This window comes from Acomys minous (assembly GCF_964271855.1).
Source record: "Acomys minous genome assembly, chromosome: 16".
Lineage (NCBI taxonomy): Eukaryota > Metazoa > Chordata > Mammalia > Rodentia > Muridae > Acomys > Acomys minous.
Genome location: NC_140498.1, coordinates 60,235,246 through 60,254,856, shown reverse-complemented (window position 1 = coordinate 60,254,856; position 19,611 = coordinate 60,235,246). Strand labels below are relative to the sequence as shown.

The 19,611-nt window shown below is 49.1% G+C and overlaps 1 protein-coding gene across 4 annotated transcripts in view; it reads left to right on the top strand.

Moving 5' to 3' along the window:
- The window catches only part of ARHGEF18 (Rho/Rac guanine nucleotide exchange factor 18), a gene marked incomplete at its 5' end in the record, with an annotated part of 106,728 nt that overhangs the window by 19,352 nt on the left and 67,765 nt on the right, over positions 1-19,611 (top strand). For 3 of the 4 annotated variants that reach the window (XM_084764469.1, XM_084764468.1, XM_084764467.1), the window contains 8 exons: positions 5,853-6,100; positions 7,403-7,553; positions 9,201-9,315; positions 10,309-10,366; positions 10,941-10,985; positions 11,626-11,700; positions 12,019-12,121; positions 12,304-12,445. In XM_084764469.1, coding sequence (XP_084620595.1) covers positions 5,853-6,100; positions 7,403-7,553; positions 9,201-9,315; positions 10,309-10,366; positions 10,941-10,985; positions 11,626-11,700; positions 12,019-12,121; positions 12,304-12,445 — 937 coding nt within the window. Of the gene's footprint in view, positions 1-5,852; positions 6,101-7,402; positions 7,554-9,200; positions 9,316-10,308; positions 10,367-10,940; positions 10,986-11,625; positions 11,701-12,018; positions 12,122-12,303; positions 12,446-17,597; positions 17,711-19,611 lie in introns of those variants that run through there. The other variant, XM_084764470.1, reaches the window with a different exon arrangement.

Here is a 19,611-nt window from a genome sequence, read left to right as displayed (position 1 = left end):
CATGTGTATGTCTGTGTGTTGGTAGCTGTGTATGTGAGTATGTGTGTCTTCATGGATGTAGATCCAAGTTTAATGATGAGTATCTTCCTCAACCACTCATAACCTTATACACTGAGGCAAGGTATCTCACTGAACCTGGAGCTCACCATTGCTGCCAGTCTGGTTAGCCATCTTGCTCTGGAGAGTTCCTGTCTCTGCCTCCCATACACTTGGATTATAGTGGGGCTGCCTGCCCCACCTACCCTTCTTTTAAGTGGGTTCTCAAGACCTCAGGCTGGGTTACTTCCCAAGTGCCTTGTTTATTTGTTTCTATAAGGCAGGGTCTCCTGTAGCCCAGGCTGACCTTGAACTCAGTAAATAGCCAAGGATGACCTTGAACTCTTACTCTTCCTGCTTCCATTTCCCAGGTACTGAGATTTTAGTCGTGTACCACCAGGCAGGAGTTTTGTGTGTGTGCGTGCTTTCATTGATACAGAGTCTCACATGAGCCACCACACCTAGCTTGATTTTAGGTTTGTATACATGCATGTAGGTAGGTAGGCAGGCATGTATGTATCTGTGTGGATGCACAGCCATGAATGTGGATGCCAGAGGTCAAAGTTGAGTATATTTCTCAATTGTTCTTCATCTTATGTTTTGAGACACTGGTCTGTCACTGAACCCGAAACTTGACGGCTGCCTAGACATCCTCTTGCCTGGGCCTTCTCCAAATGATGAGGTTACAGAAGGGTGCCACCACACGTCAGCTTTTCTGTGGATGTTGGGAATCAAACTTAGGCTCTTGTGCTTGTTGAGAGAGCACTGTAATGACTGGGTGGCCTCCCCAGCCCTGATTTTGGACTTTTCAGGCTGGAAATATCTGTGTAAACCTAAATGAGATAATTTGGGGATTAAAAAAAAAACCCTGTCTAAACCTTGGATTCATTGATGTCTCATGTAAACCCATGGCCTGCAGGTATTTCATATACTACTTTGCGTCTCTGCTTTTCTGTGTATATTAGGGAAGATATTGCTTTTAAATTAAACCTATGGGTGTGGTGGTTTGTGCAGATGAGTGCAGGAACCACAGAGGCCATCAGGGGGCAGCAGATCATCCGGAGCTGAAGTTGCTGGTTATTGCGCACTGTGTGCACTTGTGTCCTAGCACCATGTGGGTGATGGGAACAGAATCAGGTCCTCTGCAACAGCAATGCTTGCTTCTCACTGATGAGCCGCCTCTCTAGCCTGTTTTGCTTTATTTGTCTTATTTTTTAATGGTATTTTGCTTTGCTTTGTTTTGTTTTGCTTGAGTGCCATGGCACTTGTAGTTCTCAGGGATTGAACCCAGGTTGTCAGGCCATGGAAGCAAAGGCTTTAACCTTGCTGAGCCATTTTTCTGGTGCCCATCACTGCATTTTGATTGTGATCTGTCCACAATGTGGAATTTTCCATCTGCATTGTCATGCCAGGGCTCCAACTTATTTTGGAGCCTTTAGACTTTGAGTTTGCAAATTAGTGTCTTCTACCTTGATTACTTGTTTCAAACAAAGACACTTTGTTGCATGGCAAAATAGGAATAGAGACACTGTATGGTTGAATTTGCTTCAGTGTGCTATCTCTTCCTAAGAGCTAGTGACATAAGTTACTATTTATGGTTTTAAAATAAAAACCTATCTATGATTTGGGGGGAATACAGGCAGGGGAACCTCAAGTTTGAAGCTCGTCTACGCCATATAGTCAGATCTGTCTTCAAACAACACCCAAGAGTTGGAGGTGTTGTTCAGAGATAGGGTGACTGCCTAGAACTCCCCAGTGAGGGGAAGACCGTGTGCTGCCAAGAGTTCTCCATGAGGGGCCTGGGGTGTGGCTCGGTCACCGAGGACTTACCTAGCATGCACAAGGGCTTGGGATCCACTCACAGCACTTCAAAACCAAAATGTGTCTGTGTACAACCTGAGCGTGCATGTGGTCCCCAAAGAGAAGCTTGGGGTGTTTTGCCTCTACCTTGAAATCAGCAAAAATTTGGTGGGGGGAGGGGTGGCTGGGGAAAACCCAAGGCTCCCTGAGTCTGTGGAGCAGGAGCTGAGATTTCCTAGATCCTCTTCCGGGGTGTCAGGCCTGGGGCCCAGTGTTTAATTAGATCTCTGGGAAGGCCCTCGGTGGACATGCCCGCTCCTTCTTTTCTCACCCAGGGAAATGAGTCTGAAAAAGTGTCCAAGCTTCCAGACAAAGGAGCGGTAGGGCTTTCCCTCCATCCAGTGTGCCTGCTGGCTAGCGAGCTGGGACAGGCTGTGCTTTAGTTTCCCAGAACCCTCCTCCCAAGCTCTGGCCTGACTCCCACCTCTGCCTGGGATGAGAGAGGCCAGACATTTGGAAGAGGAGGGAGCCCAGCACCAGCTCAGAGCCCATCCTGACATGTTTATATTTATGGGAAGATGAAAAGCAGAGATATAAGGGAACCTTGTGGGGAAGCGACGGGGAAAGAGACAGGAGTCCACACGAGGTTGACTAGGCATCAGGAACAGAAATGGAGCAATCCAGGCCATAGGTGAAAGCTAAAAAGAGACTGCCACCGATGTCTCAGGAGAGCAAGGGAAAGGTCACTCTGGTCCAGCCACAGCTATAGTGTGATCCTTTAGAAAGATCTCTGTGAGTTCAAGGCCAGCCTGGTCTACAAAGCGAGTCCAGGGCAGCCAAGGTTATACAGAGAAACCCTGTCTTGAAAAAAAAGAAAGAAAGAAAGAAAGAATGAGAGAAAGAAAGAAAGAGACTAGCTAAAAGTTGGATGTGGTATTTAAGGACAGAGGGAGGAAGAATGGGCTGGGGAGATGGCTCAGTTTTAACGCATGTTTGCTGCACAAACGTAAGGACCTGAGTTCAAATCCCTAACATCAACATAAAAAAAATCAGGCATGATGCCGGGCGTGGTGGCGCACGCCTTTAATCCCAGCACTCGGGAGGCAGAGGCAGGTGGATCGCTGTGAGTTCGAGGCCAGCCTGGTCTACAGAGTGAGTCCAGGACAGCCAAGGCTACACAGAGAGACTCTGTCTCAAAAAACCAAAAAAAAAAAAAAAAAAAAAATCAGGCATGATGGTGTACGTCCGTAACTCCAGCACTTGGACTAGGGGTAGAAACATGGAGATCACAAAGCTCACTGCCCGACCAGCATAGCCAACAAACCCTGTGTCACCAAATATAAGGTGGAAAGTGATAGACAAAGATACCCAAATGTTCACACACACACACACACACACACACACACACACACACACACACACACAAGGGCTAGGGATGTAACTTGGTGATAGAGTGTTTGCCTAGTGTACAGGAGTCCCTGGATTCAATCCCCAATCTGCCACCCCCTTTAAATCGTAAACAGAGAACTACTATAAGTGGTAGCAATATTGCTTCTGGATATATGCACAAAAAAACCCCCAAAAACCTGAAAGGAGGACCAGTAAGCTGACTCAGTAGGCAAGGGAGCTTGCCACCAAACCCTAATGACCTGAATTTCAGGACTCACATGGTAAATGAGAGTGGGCTCCTACAAGTTGTCATCTGATGCAGAAGCACACACAATAAATAACAAACAAATAAATGTTTTAAAAAATGACAAAACAACTGAACGTGGAGCCAGCTGTGGTACTACATGTCTGTAAGCCCAGCACAGGGACCACTCTAGGGCAGTAGGTTCACCGGTTCGAGGCTAGTGAGTTTCCCATCAACCACAGCAGCGAAGCCCTGCCTGAGAAACAATCCAAACAAAAACACTGCAACCAGATCGCAAATAGATATCTGTATGATCCTTTCCTTGGCAATGACCAAAAGACAAATGAACAAAATGTAGTCTGGGATGGGGAGATGGCTCAGTCAGGAAAGTGTTTGCCATGAAAGGATGAGGACCTGAGTTCAATACCAGAGCCCACAGAAAACAGAATAGCCTGGAGGTGCAGGATAAACTGGTAATCCCGGTGTTGGAGTGGAGAGAGACAGACAGATCCCTGGGGTTCACTGGACAACAGGCATGGACAAATGGGTGCATTTCAGGCCTCAAAAACCAGTGGTGGTTGGTACCTGTGATGGTTATCTTTTTACTGTCTAATTGACACATGTAGAAGCATCTGGAAACAAAGTCTCCAAAAAGGATTGTCTACACTGGGTTAACCTGTGGGCATGTCTAAGGGGCTTGTCCTGGTCATATTTGCCGAAAAGGAAAGACTCAACTGACTGGGTGGGTGGCACCATCCCCTACAACTTGAAATTATGACCAAATAAACCCTTTCTCCCTGAAGTTTATTTAGATAGCATATTATAACAGCCACAGGATAAGACCCTGAGGAAAACCATCCAAAGGTGACCCTCTGACCTTTACATACACATATGCACTGTACCTCCACATGCCAGAACACACAAATCACATGCACACCAGTGAAATGTAGCCTACTCATACAGTGAATTCTGGTTAAGAAGCTTAGAGATCCAGCATATAAGGCTTTTAGGGAAATTAAACCTCGAACCCCAGGCTAAGCTTATGTTTCAGTCACTGTTCTACTGCTGTGAAGAGAAACCATGACCAAGCAAACTCTCATAGAAGAGAGCGTTCAATTGGAGGCTTGTTTACAGTGTCATGGCTTTAGTCCACTATCATCATGGCAGCACGCAGGCAGACAGGTGCTGGAGCAGTAACCAGAAGCTACATTCTGATCTATAGGCAGAGGGAGAGAGAGAGAGACAGAGACAGAGAGAGAGAGAGAGAGAGAGAGAGAGAGACAGAGAGACAGAGAGACAGACAGAGAGAGAGAGAGAGAGAGAGAGAGAGAGAGACAGAGAGAGACAGAGACAGAGAGAGAGAGAGAGAGAGAGAGACAGGGACAGAGACAGAGACAGAGAGACAGAGAGACAGAGAGAGACAGAGAGAGACAGAGACAGAGACAGACAGAGAAGGAGACAGACAGACAGACAGACAGACAGACAGAGACAGACAGAGAGGGAGACAGACAGAGGGAGAGACACAGACAGAGACAGAGAGACAGACAGAGGGAGAGACAGACAGACAGAGACAGACAGACAGACAGACAGACAGACAGACAGACAGAGAGGGGGAGAGAGACTGACTCTGGCCTTACCATGGCTTTTGACACCTCAAAGCCCAACTTCAGTTACACATTCCTTCTAACAAGGCCACACCTATAGAATCCTTCTAATCCTTTCAAATAGTGCTACTCCCTGGTGACTAAGCATTCAAATATATGAGCCTGTGGGGTTATTCTTATTCAAACTACCATGATCCACTCCCCTTAGGCTTACGTCCATATATATTTTGGGAAGGCGGGTGGGTTTCAAGATAAGAGTTTCTCTGTGTAGCCTTGGCTGTCCTGGACTCACTTTTGTAGACCAGGCTGGCCTCGAACTCACCAAGATCTGCCTGCCTCTGCCTCCTTGAGCTCTGGGATTACAGGTGTGTGCCGCCACTCCCGGCTTTATATTCATATTTACAGCAAAATGTGTTTAGTCCAACTTCAAAAGTTCCCATAGTCTATCTCAGTCTCAACATTGTTTAAAACTCCAAAGTCTCTTCTGAGGCTCATATCAAACTGTAACCCCCTGTAAAAATCAAAACCAAAAAGCAGATCACATACTTCCAACATACAGTGGCACAGAATATGCCTTCCCATTCCAAAAAGGAGGAAAGGGAGAGTAGTGAAGATATACTGGACCAAACAAAGGTCCAGTTCTTATTCAAACCACCACGGCATACCACTGGAGAGATGAGGAAGATAAGCCCATCTGTGTACTAAGGAGTGGGGACTTGAGTCCAAGAGACCTCCTCTCTGTTACCTCTTGACCAACATCCTCTTTTCCCAACCCACAGGAAGATGGGTTTTCAAGGCACTTCAGCGAGAGCTCAGAAGACCTCAGCTTGGATATGGGAGCCCTTCAGGGTAGCGAGTACCTCCGGGATCTGGGCTTAGGAGGCCCTTCTGAAGGGATCATGGAGCCTACGAGGCCCAGAAAGGAAGGCAGAAGAGAGTCCTTCCGTTCGTGCTGTGAAGGAGCTCCAGCCCCGCCTCAGAGACGCAGCTGGGAGAGGCCACGGAGCTGCTCAGAACGCTGCCGAAGGTCAGCCCCTGCCACTGCCTACCTTCCGGGATGCCACAGGAAAGAATGTGGGAGGCCACAGCCAGTTCTTAGGACACACTGCTGTCCTGCCTGTGTTATCCAGATGTGGGACTTTTGCTGAGGAGGTACAAGCAAGCCTCTATTCACCTCAGCAAGGGCACCAGTAACAAATCAAAGGAATGACCCAATCCAAGGCCAGTTCAGTGAACCGACTTCATTGGAGTTTACTTACAGGGGGTTGGGTGAAGAATTACTCATATGAGCATAGATAACTAAAAAGCAGCTACATGATGAATGCCAATGCTGACCAAAAAAAAAAAAAAAAAAAAAAAAGCTACATGGCTACATGGCTGGGGATCCCTGTACAGCTTGGAGGTGCAGGCAGCTCCACCAAAGAGCCTCTTCTTCCCGGCAACTGTATTTGACCTTTTTGTATAACCTCAGATTCTTGAGCTTTCTTTTGAGTTTCTGAGGGTTCCCCTTCCTTCCAGAGGGGAAGTTTCAGTTGAGAGGAAGCGTGTGTGAGCCCGTACGTGCAGGTTCCGGCACTCACAAACACGCCTCATAGAGCCACTAAGGTGTCTGTGCTGTGAGAGGCAGCCCAAATACGTGCTCTCATAAACCCATGTGTGCATGCGTGTTTGTGTATAGATTCCCACACATGCAAACACACATGTGTACATAGAGCATCCACTTGCTTCCCCCTCTCCCTGTTAAGCCCGTGCCTAACGGGTGTAAGGAGTGGGATGGCCACGCAAAGCGTGCCCACCACTTGCATGCTACAGACTCAGATGTGACCAAAACACAGATACGCACTCATCTCCCTGCTCCCACAGTAACAGCATCAAAAGCAGAAGGCCTTTAGTCATCACCATCCCACACTGGTGCCTCCATTCCTCCCAAGAGGGTCCAGAGTGTAGCTTATGGCCGAGTGGTCGCCTAGCATGCGTGAAGCCCTGAGTTCCATGTTCAATATTCAAAAGAAGGGGAAGGAAGGAAGGAAGGAAGGAAGGAAGGAAGGAAGGAAGGAGGGAAGGAAGGAAGAAGGAAGGAAGGAAGGAAGGAAGGAGAGAGGACTAGGGAGAGGGACAAAGTGAGAGAGGGAAGAAGAAAGAAAACCACCATAGAAGAAAGCGGGGGGAATCTCTCTGAAGATACGAACTCTTCTGGTATTGGGAGGGTGGTTGGCCCCTCTGAGTGGCCTTTTTTTCTCTGAAACCTGTAAACATGCCTGCGAATTCCCTAAGGCCATGGCCAGATGGATCCCACACACTAAACGCTTCAATATCTGCCCTTCCCCAGGCTCAGTCTTGATGCCTCCACAGTGGACGAAGGAGCCTGTCTCCCCCGGACTCTGGCTAGCCTTGCTCTGAATCTGTCTGGAGAAGGCCAGAAGACCTGGACCCAAGGATGCTTATCTGGGAATGGGACTCCAGCAGAACCCTCAATGAAGGTTGGCAGAATCTGCACCAACCCCAACAGTAGGCACCCCTCTCGGCTGTGGTGCCGTGGGTAAAGGAAGCACCTTGCCCATAGCTGTCAGGGTTACTGATTATAGTGAGGGCACAGAGGAGGAATCTCCCTAATTTGGCCCACGGCTGTGACATCTCTGGGTCCTGAGATATTACTTGCAATTGTGTGTATAAGTATATATGTGCATGTGTGTGCACGTGTGCACACACACGCAAACATGTAGGGTATGGAGAGGGTGTGAAAGCCAGAGGATAACTTCTAATCTCAGTTCTCAGTGCCATCTATTTCTTTGGAGTCAAGCTTTTCTCAAGGGCTTAAAACTTGCTAAGATAGCTAGGCGTGGGCATGATGGAGTGGGCCTTTAATCCTAGCACTTGGAAGGCAGAGGTGAGTGGATCTCTGTGAGTTCAAGGCTAGCCTGGTCTGCACAGTGAGTTCCAGGAGAGCTAGGGCTATATAAAGGAGGAGGAGGAAGAGAAGGAGCGAGGGAGGAAGGTAGGGACAGAGGGACGGAGGGAGGGAGGGAAGAAAGGAAGGAAGGAAGGAGGGAGGAAAGGAAGGAAGGAAGGAAGGAAAGAAAGAAAGAAAGAAAGAAAGAAGAAAGGGAGAGACCTTGCTAAGAAAGCCAGTAAGGCTTGCCCCCAACCAAGTCCCAGGAGCCTACCTATCTCTACCTCCCCAGCACTGTGATTATAAACATGAGCCATATGCCCAGGGTTTTCCCCCAGGATCCTCATGTCACTTTAGGGATTGAGCCATCTCCACAGTCCTCTGTCCCTTCTGATAAATCTGCCCAGAGGTGGAGCTATTCCTCAGGCAGTAAAGCCCCTGCTGCAAAGCATGCTGACTTGACTTTGGATCCCTAGCTCCCATGTAAAGGTTTGGCATGGGGGTACAAGCCTGTAATCCTATCAAGGAGCTGTGGGGGGGAGATAGCAAGTGATCCCTGGAGTTCACTGGCCAGCTGGCCTGACCTAGATGATGAGCGCCAGGCTCAGTGATGCTCAATGAGAGATGCTGTCTCAAAAAATAAAGTAGAGGGCCAGTGATAAGACTAGCACTTGCAAGTAAGTAAAAGCACTGGCCTGATGGCCTAAGTTCAATCCTCACAGTCCAACAGTTAAAGGAGAAAACCAAATTGTCCTCTGACCTCTGTGTATGTAAACACACACACACACACACACACACACACACACACACAGCACAGAGAGATCAGAGACAGAGAGAGACAGAAGAATCTCAGCCATAAATGTCACCAGTGGGCTGTGGCAAAGGGAGCCTGTCCCCTCATGCTGAAGCCCCAGCCAAGCACAGAGGACTCATGGGATGGAGCTTGAAATAAGAAGGACACAGGTTGGGGTCTGCAACCAGGGAAAGTGTGTTTCAGACCTGAGGTGGCAACTGAGTCTCCGGGAATGCATGCTTGGAGCTACAGCCTGTGGCTGAACATGACCCACGGTTGTCACAGATATCCCATTCATCTGGATTTGAGTCCCACAGACTCAAATATAACTCAGGGTTCTGCAGCCGAGTAAAAGGAGCTCCTGGTGTAAATGGAAGCAGGATCTGGGGGGAGGTGTTGCACTGGCTGTGTGTATCTGGGGTACAAATCCTCTTCCCCCAACAGGAATGCAACAGCCCTGAGAAAAGGCTCAGGTCCAAGTCAGTGCCTGTGTCCTGTGAGGAGATCCGCTGTCTGGAACTGGCTTCAGGCTCAGATGAGCCCACTCCACCTGTGCAAGGTAGCCAGGCCTGAAAATGTCTTTATACCAAGTGGCTGAAACAGGGATGAGCTCCATGAGTGGAACCCCAGCTGGGCCTCAGGGAGGACTGGAGCTGATGGAGGGAGCACAGGGTCACTTGAGCAGGAGGTTGACATTCCTGTGGATCCAGAAAGAGGGTATCATTTCCCACTGTCTGCCATCTGCCTTTCTCTGGGATGTCTCTGGCTCCTTCTTCCAGCTTCTTTTTTCTGTGCCTCTACCCACCTCCTCTCTTTCTCTCTCTCTCTTCTCTCTCTCTCTCCCCTCTCTCTCTCCTCTCTCTCTCTCTCTCTCTCTCTCTCTCTCTCTCTCTCTCTCTCTCTCTCTCTCTCTCTCCTCTCTCTCCTTCACTCCTTTTCAATGTTATATTATTGTTATTGTGTGTGTGACGTGTTGGCAGAGGCATTGACATGTCATAGCACAGGTCAGGAGTTGGTTCTCTCCTTCTACTGTGTGGGTCCAGGGGACTGAACTTTTGTCATCAGCCTTGGGCGCAAGCACATCTACCTACTGAGCCACCTTCAATGCCTGCCTCCCACTCTTTGCTCTCTCTTCTTCCCTCCCCTGTTCTGCTTCTCTTTATTTCTCTCTCTCTCTCTCTCTCTCTCTCTCTCTCTCTCTCTCTCTCTCTCTCTCTCTCTCTCTCTCGGTCTCTGAGTCTCTAGCCAAAGGCCACACTTCTCTCTCGTCACTCAAACTGTCACACAAATCCAACCTGTTATTCCTTGGCTTTCCTTGGTAAGAAGGAACAGTGAATATAGCTCCTGAGCGTGACTGGGAGAGCCTCTAAGTTTGTGCGGTCACACTAAGATGACGGTGCAGTCTTTGGTCCAAGGCTTCCTGTCTCTCCTCACTGAGAGATTGCTAGTGTTATATGCATAGCTTTTGGTCATCCGTAGCCTGGAGGTGGGCAGCTGTAGACTGGATCCTTGCTCAATTCCTGTGTCCCCCTCTGTTGGGAACTGTTTCTAGGCCTTGAACCCCCCGTGTTAGAGTGCCTGGAAAAGGACCACGTGGAACCAGATCACGTGTGAGTATCCGACCCACGACAGACAGGAGTGGCCCCCAGGGGACTGGCTAGGTGGAGATGGGTAGAGAGTCTGCCCCCACAGCAGACAGGAGCACCCAGTAGACTAAGTAGGAGGAGCCAGGAAGAGGCTGGGGCCAGAGAATGCCAGGCTGCTGTTTGCAAACAACCAAGCCTGGGGCTGGGGCTCATTGGATAGAATGCTCACCTAGTGTGCGCTGGGTTCCATGCCTAGTACCACATAAGCCAGGCATGTGCAAGTACCTACCTGCCATCCCATCACTCAGTGGGTGGAGGCAGGAAGACTGGAGGCATGCAAGGTCATCCTCAGCTAACTGTGAGTTAGAGGTCAGCCTGAAATACATGAGACCTTGTTTTTTTAAATAATTGACCATGCTAGTCTAATCTTGCCAGTTCTCACATAATGGGGCCCCCCCTCTCTCTCTCAGACAAACTTTGCCCAGAGGGGAGGAAGATACCCGGGAATCTTCAGGATACCCAGTTAGAGTGTGCATGGGTGCCAAGGGTCTGGTCAAGTAATCATGGTTCGTCTGTTTGTATCCCGCGCCTTCCCTAGGTTGATAGTGCAGCAAGTGCTTCAGGAACTGCGGCAGTACCACGGGTAAGTGAGAAGGGAGCAGGCGGGAAGATGCTGGAAAAGACAAACGGTGAGACAGGTCAGGGAGAGGCGTGGAGTCTGTGCATTGGGGGGAACAGGTGTGAGCGGACCAGCGTGGGCGTAGGCAGGGGGAGTTGACAGTTGACAGGATGAAGGGAGCTGATGTGTGCGCTGATACACGCCTGTCCTCCCGGCACGGGAGAACGAGAAGAGCGTGAGTTTAAGGCTAACCTGGGCTATGTTAGTGAGTCTCTGCCAAAGAAGGAGGAGGTTAGGAATTAGATTGGGTAGGGGGTGGAGGGGGAGGATAAAAAGAAAAAGAGGAAGGAGGGGAGGGTGCGGCAGAGGAGGACGGAGAGACGAAGGAAGCCTAACAGAGAATGAGACAAACAAGAAAAGATGTCTGTTTCCTAAGATCTGTTAGACTTTGCTAGCATGCTGATGTGGTTTGTCCCAAGACACAGTACTGGCGCCCTCTGCTGGCCAGCTGTTGTCATGTCCCTGTATACCTGCCCACAGTCACTGGCGGGATCTCAGGGAGGACCCGAGAGGCGCCTGTACTCTGCCCTGACATGCAGAAATGCAGGATAAGAGCTGAGTTTGTCTGGGGGACCTACATGTCTGTCCCACTCTGTTTCTCCAGGGCCCGTCAGAGTCACACATCCATCAGACCTGGAGGACCTCACTCCAACATCACCTGGTTTGAATTCTTGTCTGAGTAAGCATAAGCTGCCAGAGGTGGCTACAGCAGGGCCTTTGTGCCTAGTTCCCTGAGAGCTGACTTCACCTAGGCCAGTGAAGGCTGAGACAAGATAATCAGGGGTTCAAGACCTGCTTGAGATGCTGGGGGCGGGGGGGGGAGGGGAGGAAGAAAAGAGAGGGTAGCAGAAAATAGAAAAGGAGGATGGTAGGAAAGATGGGGGAATTGGGAACCAAAGATGGGGGTCGCATCAAGGGGAGGCATATTCCAGGAGCACCTCCCAGAGTTGCCTCGGAAGGGCATGGAGCTTTTCCTCACCTGCTTCCTTCCCTCTAGGAGTGAGGACGGTGCAGGCAAGAGTGAGAAGACTGACAAGAGCACCAGAGTGAAGCGCAGCCTGAGCTCCCTCCGAAGCAGGGTCACCCGGCAGAAGGAGAAGGTGAGGGCGGGCCTGACCTGGAGCTTTTGGGGGGGACTCGCCCTTCCTTTTCGAGCTCTCTAAAGTACCCTTGATTCAGGAACCCTGGCGCTTGAACCAGGGCTGCATAAATGGAGGTGGAGGGCATAAAAGGGCCAGACCCCGCAGGAGATAGCCTGAGACCCGGTCATTGTCCCACACAGGGGAAAAGTCCAGCGCATCTAAAGGATAAGAGTCAGGACACCCCAGGGCGGCGGGAGTGTGTCAATGGGCACCAGCTGGTTCGAGGAACCTTCTCGGGCCACTCCAACTGTCCTCTGTGTGGCAAACCTTTGCTGAGCTCAGGTGAGTCCAGCCCCATCCATCCACCCACCCAATGGGGGTGCCAACCCTCTTCCTTCATAATGTCCCTCTATTTTCTGGTATACGCCCCCCCCCGCGCGCCCCCCCCCCATTTCACTCCCGCCACTGTGAGCCAGTATGAACAGCAGTGAGCTGGAGTGAACCGGAGGGACCAGTCAGTCACGGAGGATGGTGACTAAGCTCCCTCTCTCAGCTTTGGCCTTTGTAAAACCCCAGCAGACTCTAGACTGTAAGCAGGGTATTTATCAGATCTGGTGACAAAAATACCTGAGACTTAGTGGCTAAAATCTCAGAAATGTATTTTGTCATAGTCCTGGGACCTGGCTGGCCAAACACAAGGTATCTGCCGAGTGTCAGGTTTCCCCCGAACCCTTCCTCCCGCTCACGACAGCACCATCCTATAATGCTCTCCTTGTGTGCACACTGGGGTCCCAAACGCTCTCTTTCTCCCCACCCCCCGGTTCTGTTATATGTGTACTTGTCTACATGTGCACCTATAGGTGCTCCTGTGTGTATGCCAAAGGACAGCCTTGGCAGTCCTGCCTCGCGGGCCCTTCCATCTTGTTTTAGGTGTAACATATGTAGATACATGCATGTAATGCATCACGTGTGTATACATGCATGTGGAGACTAGAGATTAATTCTGGGTGTCTGCCTGTGTCACGCTTCACTTCACTCTTTGAGACAAGGTTTTCACAGAACTGGGAGCCTGCTGATGAAGCTGGCAAGTCCCCGGGGATCTGACTGTCTCTGCCTACTGGGATTAGTGGCTTATTTATTTATTTACTTATTTATTTATTTATTTACATAATTTCTGGAGGAGTGAACTCAGGTCCTCACTCTTGCAAGGAAAGGGCTTTGTGTTACTGTCTCCAGCGTCCCTTCCTTTAAGGACCCATCATCACGGTGGGGTAGGGGCTCGGCCCAGTCCATTCATTCTGAAACTCACGGTGACTTAAGACTGAGTTATGTGTGCAAGGAAATATTTCCAAAGAAGACCTTACTCTTTATTTCAGTTACATTTTATTTTTATTTTCTGCGTGAATATGTGTGTGTGGATATGAAGGATGGTTCTCTTCTCCCACCATGTGCGTTCTGGGAAAAGAATTCAGGTTATCAGGCCTGGAGGCAATCTCCTTCACTGAGCCATGGTCTTAGCCTGCCATTAGTGGCTATAATGTATGACTTGAGAGGAGACAGTTCAACCCATAGCATGGAGTTTCCTCCTTCCTGGGGCTGCCCAAAACTCCTGAAGTCAATGCTTAACAAACAATCCTAGCTTAATAGGAGAGAGAGAGAGAGAGAGAGAGAGAGAGGCGACACACAACTCTGTTTTTCACTGGGATTTAAAGCATTGCCCTTTGGAAATCAAGTCCAATTTTGAAGAGAATTAAAGAGGAGTTGATATGGCAGTTGCTTCTTAGAAAACATGTGTGTGATGTTGAAGATGCGCTCCAGCTGGGACAGTATTTGCCTAGCACATGCGAAGCTCTGGGCTCCACTGCCACCATGAGCCATGCATGCCTGTGACCCCAGAACTCAGGGAGGTGGAGGCAGGAGGACCAATACTGAAGTAGGTTAGGTAGTAATAATACATGAGATCCTACTGTGGGGGGAGGGGTGTGAATCTAAGCACTCACGCACCCATGCATGTATTCATTTATAGCAAGAATTCAAACTACAGGGTATTTATAGGCAAGACTCGGGCAAGCTCAAGTTTCAAGTGCCGGACGTTAGGACTGTTGGCCTTTAGGGCCAAGTAATTCCCTCAGAACAACAACCTTGACCCACTAGGCACTAATAGCACCTGCCTTGCCTAAAGTTATGACAAAATGCCTCCAGAGGAGCCCCAGTTATCTAAGACTACCTGGGGGTGCTAAGGTATGCATAGACCTTAAAGTAAGAACAACAGACCTGGTGCCGTGCCTCCCAGACACTTAAGTGGCAAGTTTCTACCTTGCCGCCACCTCCTTCTTCTCAAAGTGTCATTGTGCTAGTTAAGGGACTATGGACAGTCTACCTGTGGCTACTGATGTTTATTGGAATGGTGACTGGACACAGGAGAGAGGACGCGTTAGGCCAGTAGTCTACAACTGACCCTCATTGGGGACTCTAGGCTGGTGTTCTACCACTGCGACACACCTATAGCCTGCTTTTTACTTTTTTGAGACAGACTCTCATTTAGCTATCCAGGTTGCCCTTGAGCCCACTTAGTTTTGGGGTTTTCTGTTGTTATTGTTGCTTTTTGGTTGTTTTGTTGATGCTGTTGTTTGTTGTTGTTTTTAGTTTTTTTGAGACAGGGTTTCTTTGAGGTAGCCCTGGCTATCCTAGAATTTCCTCTGTAGACCAGGCTGGCCTTGAACTCACAGAGATCCACCTGCCTCTGCCTCCCCAGTGCTGGGATTAAAGGTGTGTGCCACCACTGCCAAGCAGCTGTCTTTCTACTTTTGAGCAGGTGTAATGTTGTGGTTTCTTTTTCTTTTTTCTCTCCTCTCTTCCTTCTCTTTTCCTTCCACCCCTTGGCCTCCATCCTTCCCTTTCTCTCCCACCTTTCTTTCTTTCTTTCTTTCTTTCTTTCTTTCTTTCTTTCTTTCTTCTTTTCTTTCAGAAAGCATCTCCAATAGCCGAGGCTGCCCCCAAATTTCAAACTTGCCATGTAGCCAAAGATGACCAGAACTTTCAGTCCTTCTGGAATTACAGTCCTCTATCATCACATCCAGTTTATGCGGTGCTGCGTTCTAGGCTTTGCACAGTCTAGGCAAGCACTCTACCAACAGCTACGTCTTTACCCTGCCCTACTGTGTGTCTTGCCTACTGTAGCATTCCGGTAAGAATGCTAGGAGGGAGTCCATTACAGCACAGAACACAAAACTGGAGCTATTCTCTGGAGAACTCTTGAGAGAAACCCATTGGCTCACCCCTGACCTGAGCCAAATCATCCAGTGAGCTAAGCAAACTGTTGGGTGTGACCTGCCAGAGCTATCAGAGCCCCTAACAAATATATCCTTGAAGGACAACGGTTCCTGCAGTCTCCAGTTTCCTGGCTGCCACTTTGTGAAGGTTTTGTGTAGCTAACCGCAAGAGGTAGCCTTGCTGTGCTGAGCATTTCCCCTGCCCCCAAACACCTAACGACTTGAAGGGGCATCCTTATCCACCTTTACAGCTCAAAGACATGTTCTCTTTTATAGACTGAGGAGTCAGTCTGAGGCTGAAACAAAAACTCCGCATTTGTCTGTCTGTCTGTCTGTTTCGCGGGGGTGGCACACTTGCCAAAGCACAGCTGTGAAAGGTGAAGCATTTCTTCCTAAAGTCAGGTCTCCCCTTGCATCACGTTTAGGGATCGAACTGGAGTTGTCAGACTTGGCAGCCAGCACCTTTACTCGCTGAGCCATCTTGCTGCCCACAGGAATTTTGGTCTTGCTTTGGAGACAGGATCTTAGGTAACCCAGGCTACCCTCAAACTGACTAGGTACCAAGGATGCTTTGAGCTTCTGCTCCTCTGGCTGCTACCTACCTAGGAATGGGATTGCAAGTATGTATCACCACAAAGGTTTTTATGTAGCCCTTGGGGTGGAAACCCAAGGCTTTATGTACACCAGACAAACACTTTAACAACTACATCACAGCCCTCCAAAGTCTTTAAATATTTCTCTTTCTTAGTTTGTTGTTGTTCTTTGAGGAAGGGGTTGTTTTGTTTTATAGTGCTCTTTTTAAAAATAGGGTCTTGCTATCTCATGGAGGCTGGGCTCCTGGGCTCACATGATTTTTTTCTGCTTCAGCCATTTAAATATCTGGGACTATATATGTGTGTGCTCTTTTGCCTAGCTAGAAGTCATCCTGGCCTGGAGAGATGGCTAAGTGGTTAAAAGCACTTGCTGCTCTTGCAGAGGGGACCCATAACCGGTTCTCAGCACCCACACAGTGGTTCATAACCACCCATAACTCCAGTTACAATAGAACAAACATCTTCTTCTGGCCTCCTTAGGCACCCAGGATGCACATGGTGCCCATACATACATGTCAGAAAACACACACAAGCAATTTAAAAATATATTTTAAAAATGTCTTGCCTAAGTCAGGATTCAAACTCAGGACAGAGCCATTGTTTCACTCCATTGTCTCTTTTTTGCTTTGTTTATTTTTTTTATGATTCACTTTTTAAAACTATTTACTTGAGACAGGATGCCCTGTAGCCAAATCTGTTCTGGAATTTTCTATCCTTGACCTTAGCGCTAGGATGAGAATTTGTGCAGTGCAGGGCATGGCTTCCTATATGCTAAGCAAGCACTCTACTGAATTAACTACTTTGTCAGCCTAGCTAAGGTGGCTTATCACCAGCAATGCTACCCCTTGAGCCTTGACACCCCCTCCTATGTTGGGGGTTAGGGGGCACTTGAATGTAATGGCATATGTGTGTATGGAGGTCAAATAACAACTTTGTGGCAACTATTCTCTCCTTACAAGATGTGGGTCCCAAGTATCAACTCAGGTCATCAAGCTGGCGGCAAACACTTTACCCATTGAGAAGTTTCGCTGCCATCCCACCCTGCCCCGCCCCCCACGGGGGTCTGTGATACCCTTCTCAATGTTCAGCAGCTTGTTTGCGGGCGTCTGACGCTTCCTAGGTGGGGGTGTCTGGTGTGTGTGTGTGTGTGTGTGTGTGTGTGTGTGTGAGAGAGAGAGAGAGAGAGAGAGAGAGAGAGAGAGAGAGAGAGAGAGAGAGAGAGAGAGAGAGAGTTTATTAAAGAAGAAAAAGGCACTCCTAAGCAATGGACAAGATTGAGGCTTAAAGCTAGCAGTGGGCGGTACTCTGAGAAATCTGTTGTGCTTTTCACACCTTGCCTACTACCTTTGGAATTTTTGTTGTAACTGTTTTGCTTTCTGCTCTTTTTCTCTTTTCCTATATGTTTCTGCATGTGGTGTGTACTTGTGTGTGTATACGTGTCTGTATGTGTGAGGGCACATACGTGTCTGAGTGTGTACATTCAGGTACGCTGAGGGCTGAGATTGACATAAGGACCGCCTTAGCTAAGCACAAAGTCCCGAAGTCCCAGGCATCTGGAGGAATAACCTCTTGACGAGGCCCTGCCCCCTTCCGGACCCCGCCCCCTCTGGGGACGTCCTACGCATGCGCAGCTTGATCTTTCACGGCACTCCGCTTCCGGCTCCTAAGAGGCCGGGCGGAGGCTGCGAGAGCGACCCAGGAGCCAGCAGGACAGAGAGCGGCCTATGAGGGACCCCGCGGAGGTGAGGGGGGCTGCGGCGATTTTCACAGCGCCGCGTCCGGTGGCGGGGACCCTTTGGAAACTACCTGGTACACTGCATTTTTCCAAAGGTGCCTCAAGGCTGTGCACACCTCCCATGCAGGTGACCTCTCCCATACAAGGGGGGCTCCAAGTGGAGAATGTGGGGGTGCAGTAGTGCAGCCACCCTGTGCCAGCGCCTTGGACGTTGCAGCCACCTTTCCTGGAAAGGAGAGAGAAAAGTCACTCAACTGCATGCAGCTCTTTGCTCCTGGCTTAGGGACACCAGGGCCAGGGTCAAGGGTGGAGTGCCTCTACCCCCCCCCCCCCCCCCAGCAATTCCTTGCATTACTTTAGGCCCTCCGGAAATCTTGATACCCTTGCCTACGAGGAGCGTTTGGGTGCAACACAGTGCAAACTGGGCGTGTTTTGTTTCTTGCTTTCTGGATTTTCCTTCTAGGCAGAGAACTCAGCAGGTGCGCTACAACTTTGATTGCTCGCAGCCAAACAGAGCGTTGTGTTATTGCTGTCCTCTTCTTATCTTCTTTTTAAATGACCTGTTGCTGGCTTGAAGAAACGCTAGCCAGGAGGGAGAAAGTTTCTCCAAGTTTACCACCCTCCTCCGTCTTTGCTCAGTTCTCGGGGCAAAATTGGGACCCAGAGCTGTGACGTTCAAGGCCCCTTTCCACTTTTTGGCTGGGAGCATACACACAGCTTGATAAGCAAGGGCGATTTGAAGATTGAAGGGTTTGGGGTTTGCTTTGTTTTGTTTTGTTTTGCAGGCGTATGGATGAATGATTAGCTTTTGGAAGTGTGAGAGGGAGATTTCTTGAGTGTCACATCAGACCTGGGCTTCTGGTCCCAATTCGATCATATGGGCCATGTCACATCACCAAGCCTCAGTAACATCCTCGTTAAAATGAGAGTAAAGACATGATGTGGGTTGAGTGGGGTAATATGTGAAAGGGATGTCTGGCATATGGCTGGTACTCAGTGTTACATAACCTCTGCACATGGACCTGCTTCCGTATCCAGAGGATGGTTGTGTGTGCGTGGGGGGTGGGGAGAGGCAGTGTTGGAGGCCAGAGGACAATTTAAAATATATATATTTTATTTAATTTTAATTTATGTGCATTGGTGTGGGGGTGTCAGGTCTTGGAGTTACAGACAGTCGTGAGCCGCCGTGTGGGTGCTGGGAATTGAACCCCGGGTCCTTTGCAAGAGCAGGCTGTGCTCTTTAACCACTGAGCCATCTCTCCGGCCCCCAGAGGACAATTTTGTGGAGTGGATTCTCTTTCCACCTGTCCCTGAGTTCTAGGATTCGAACTCAGGTCAGCAGGCTTGTGCTGGAAGTATTTCTGTGCGCTGAGTCATCTCTGACCTCCAAGCCTAGATCGCAGGAGGTGTGAGCCTGGAAGTTGAGTGTCTTCGTTGTTTGTATTGGGTCAGTAATTAGACTTGTGCCTGTTTGTGTTACTTCTGTCCGTCCCCAAGCCTTTCCTGGGAGAAAGGGACAAGGACGTCTTTCAAAAGGATTAATCTTGTCCTGTGTTTTGTTTTCTATCATTTGTTTTCATTTATTTGTTTATTTTGTTGTGTTGAGACTTGAACCCAGTTCCTAGCACATACTAGGAAAACTCCACCACCAAGTTCACCTCCCCAGCCGCTTATTTCAATTATTTATTATTATTTTCAGGGGGTCAGAGTGCACCTTTGCGTCGTGGAGAAGTGGATTCTGTCTTTCCACCTTTCACACACTGGCACAGCGAAGGCCTTGAACCCCTTCCTCCACTTCTCAAGGGCTGGGCACCCAGGTTGTTTCTATTTTCAATGTCACCGGTTAGAGAAATTCAGAGGTTCTGTGGTTTCTTTCTTAAGTTTATTGGTGAATGGCCCCGGGAACTT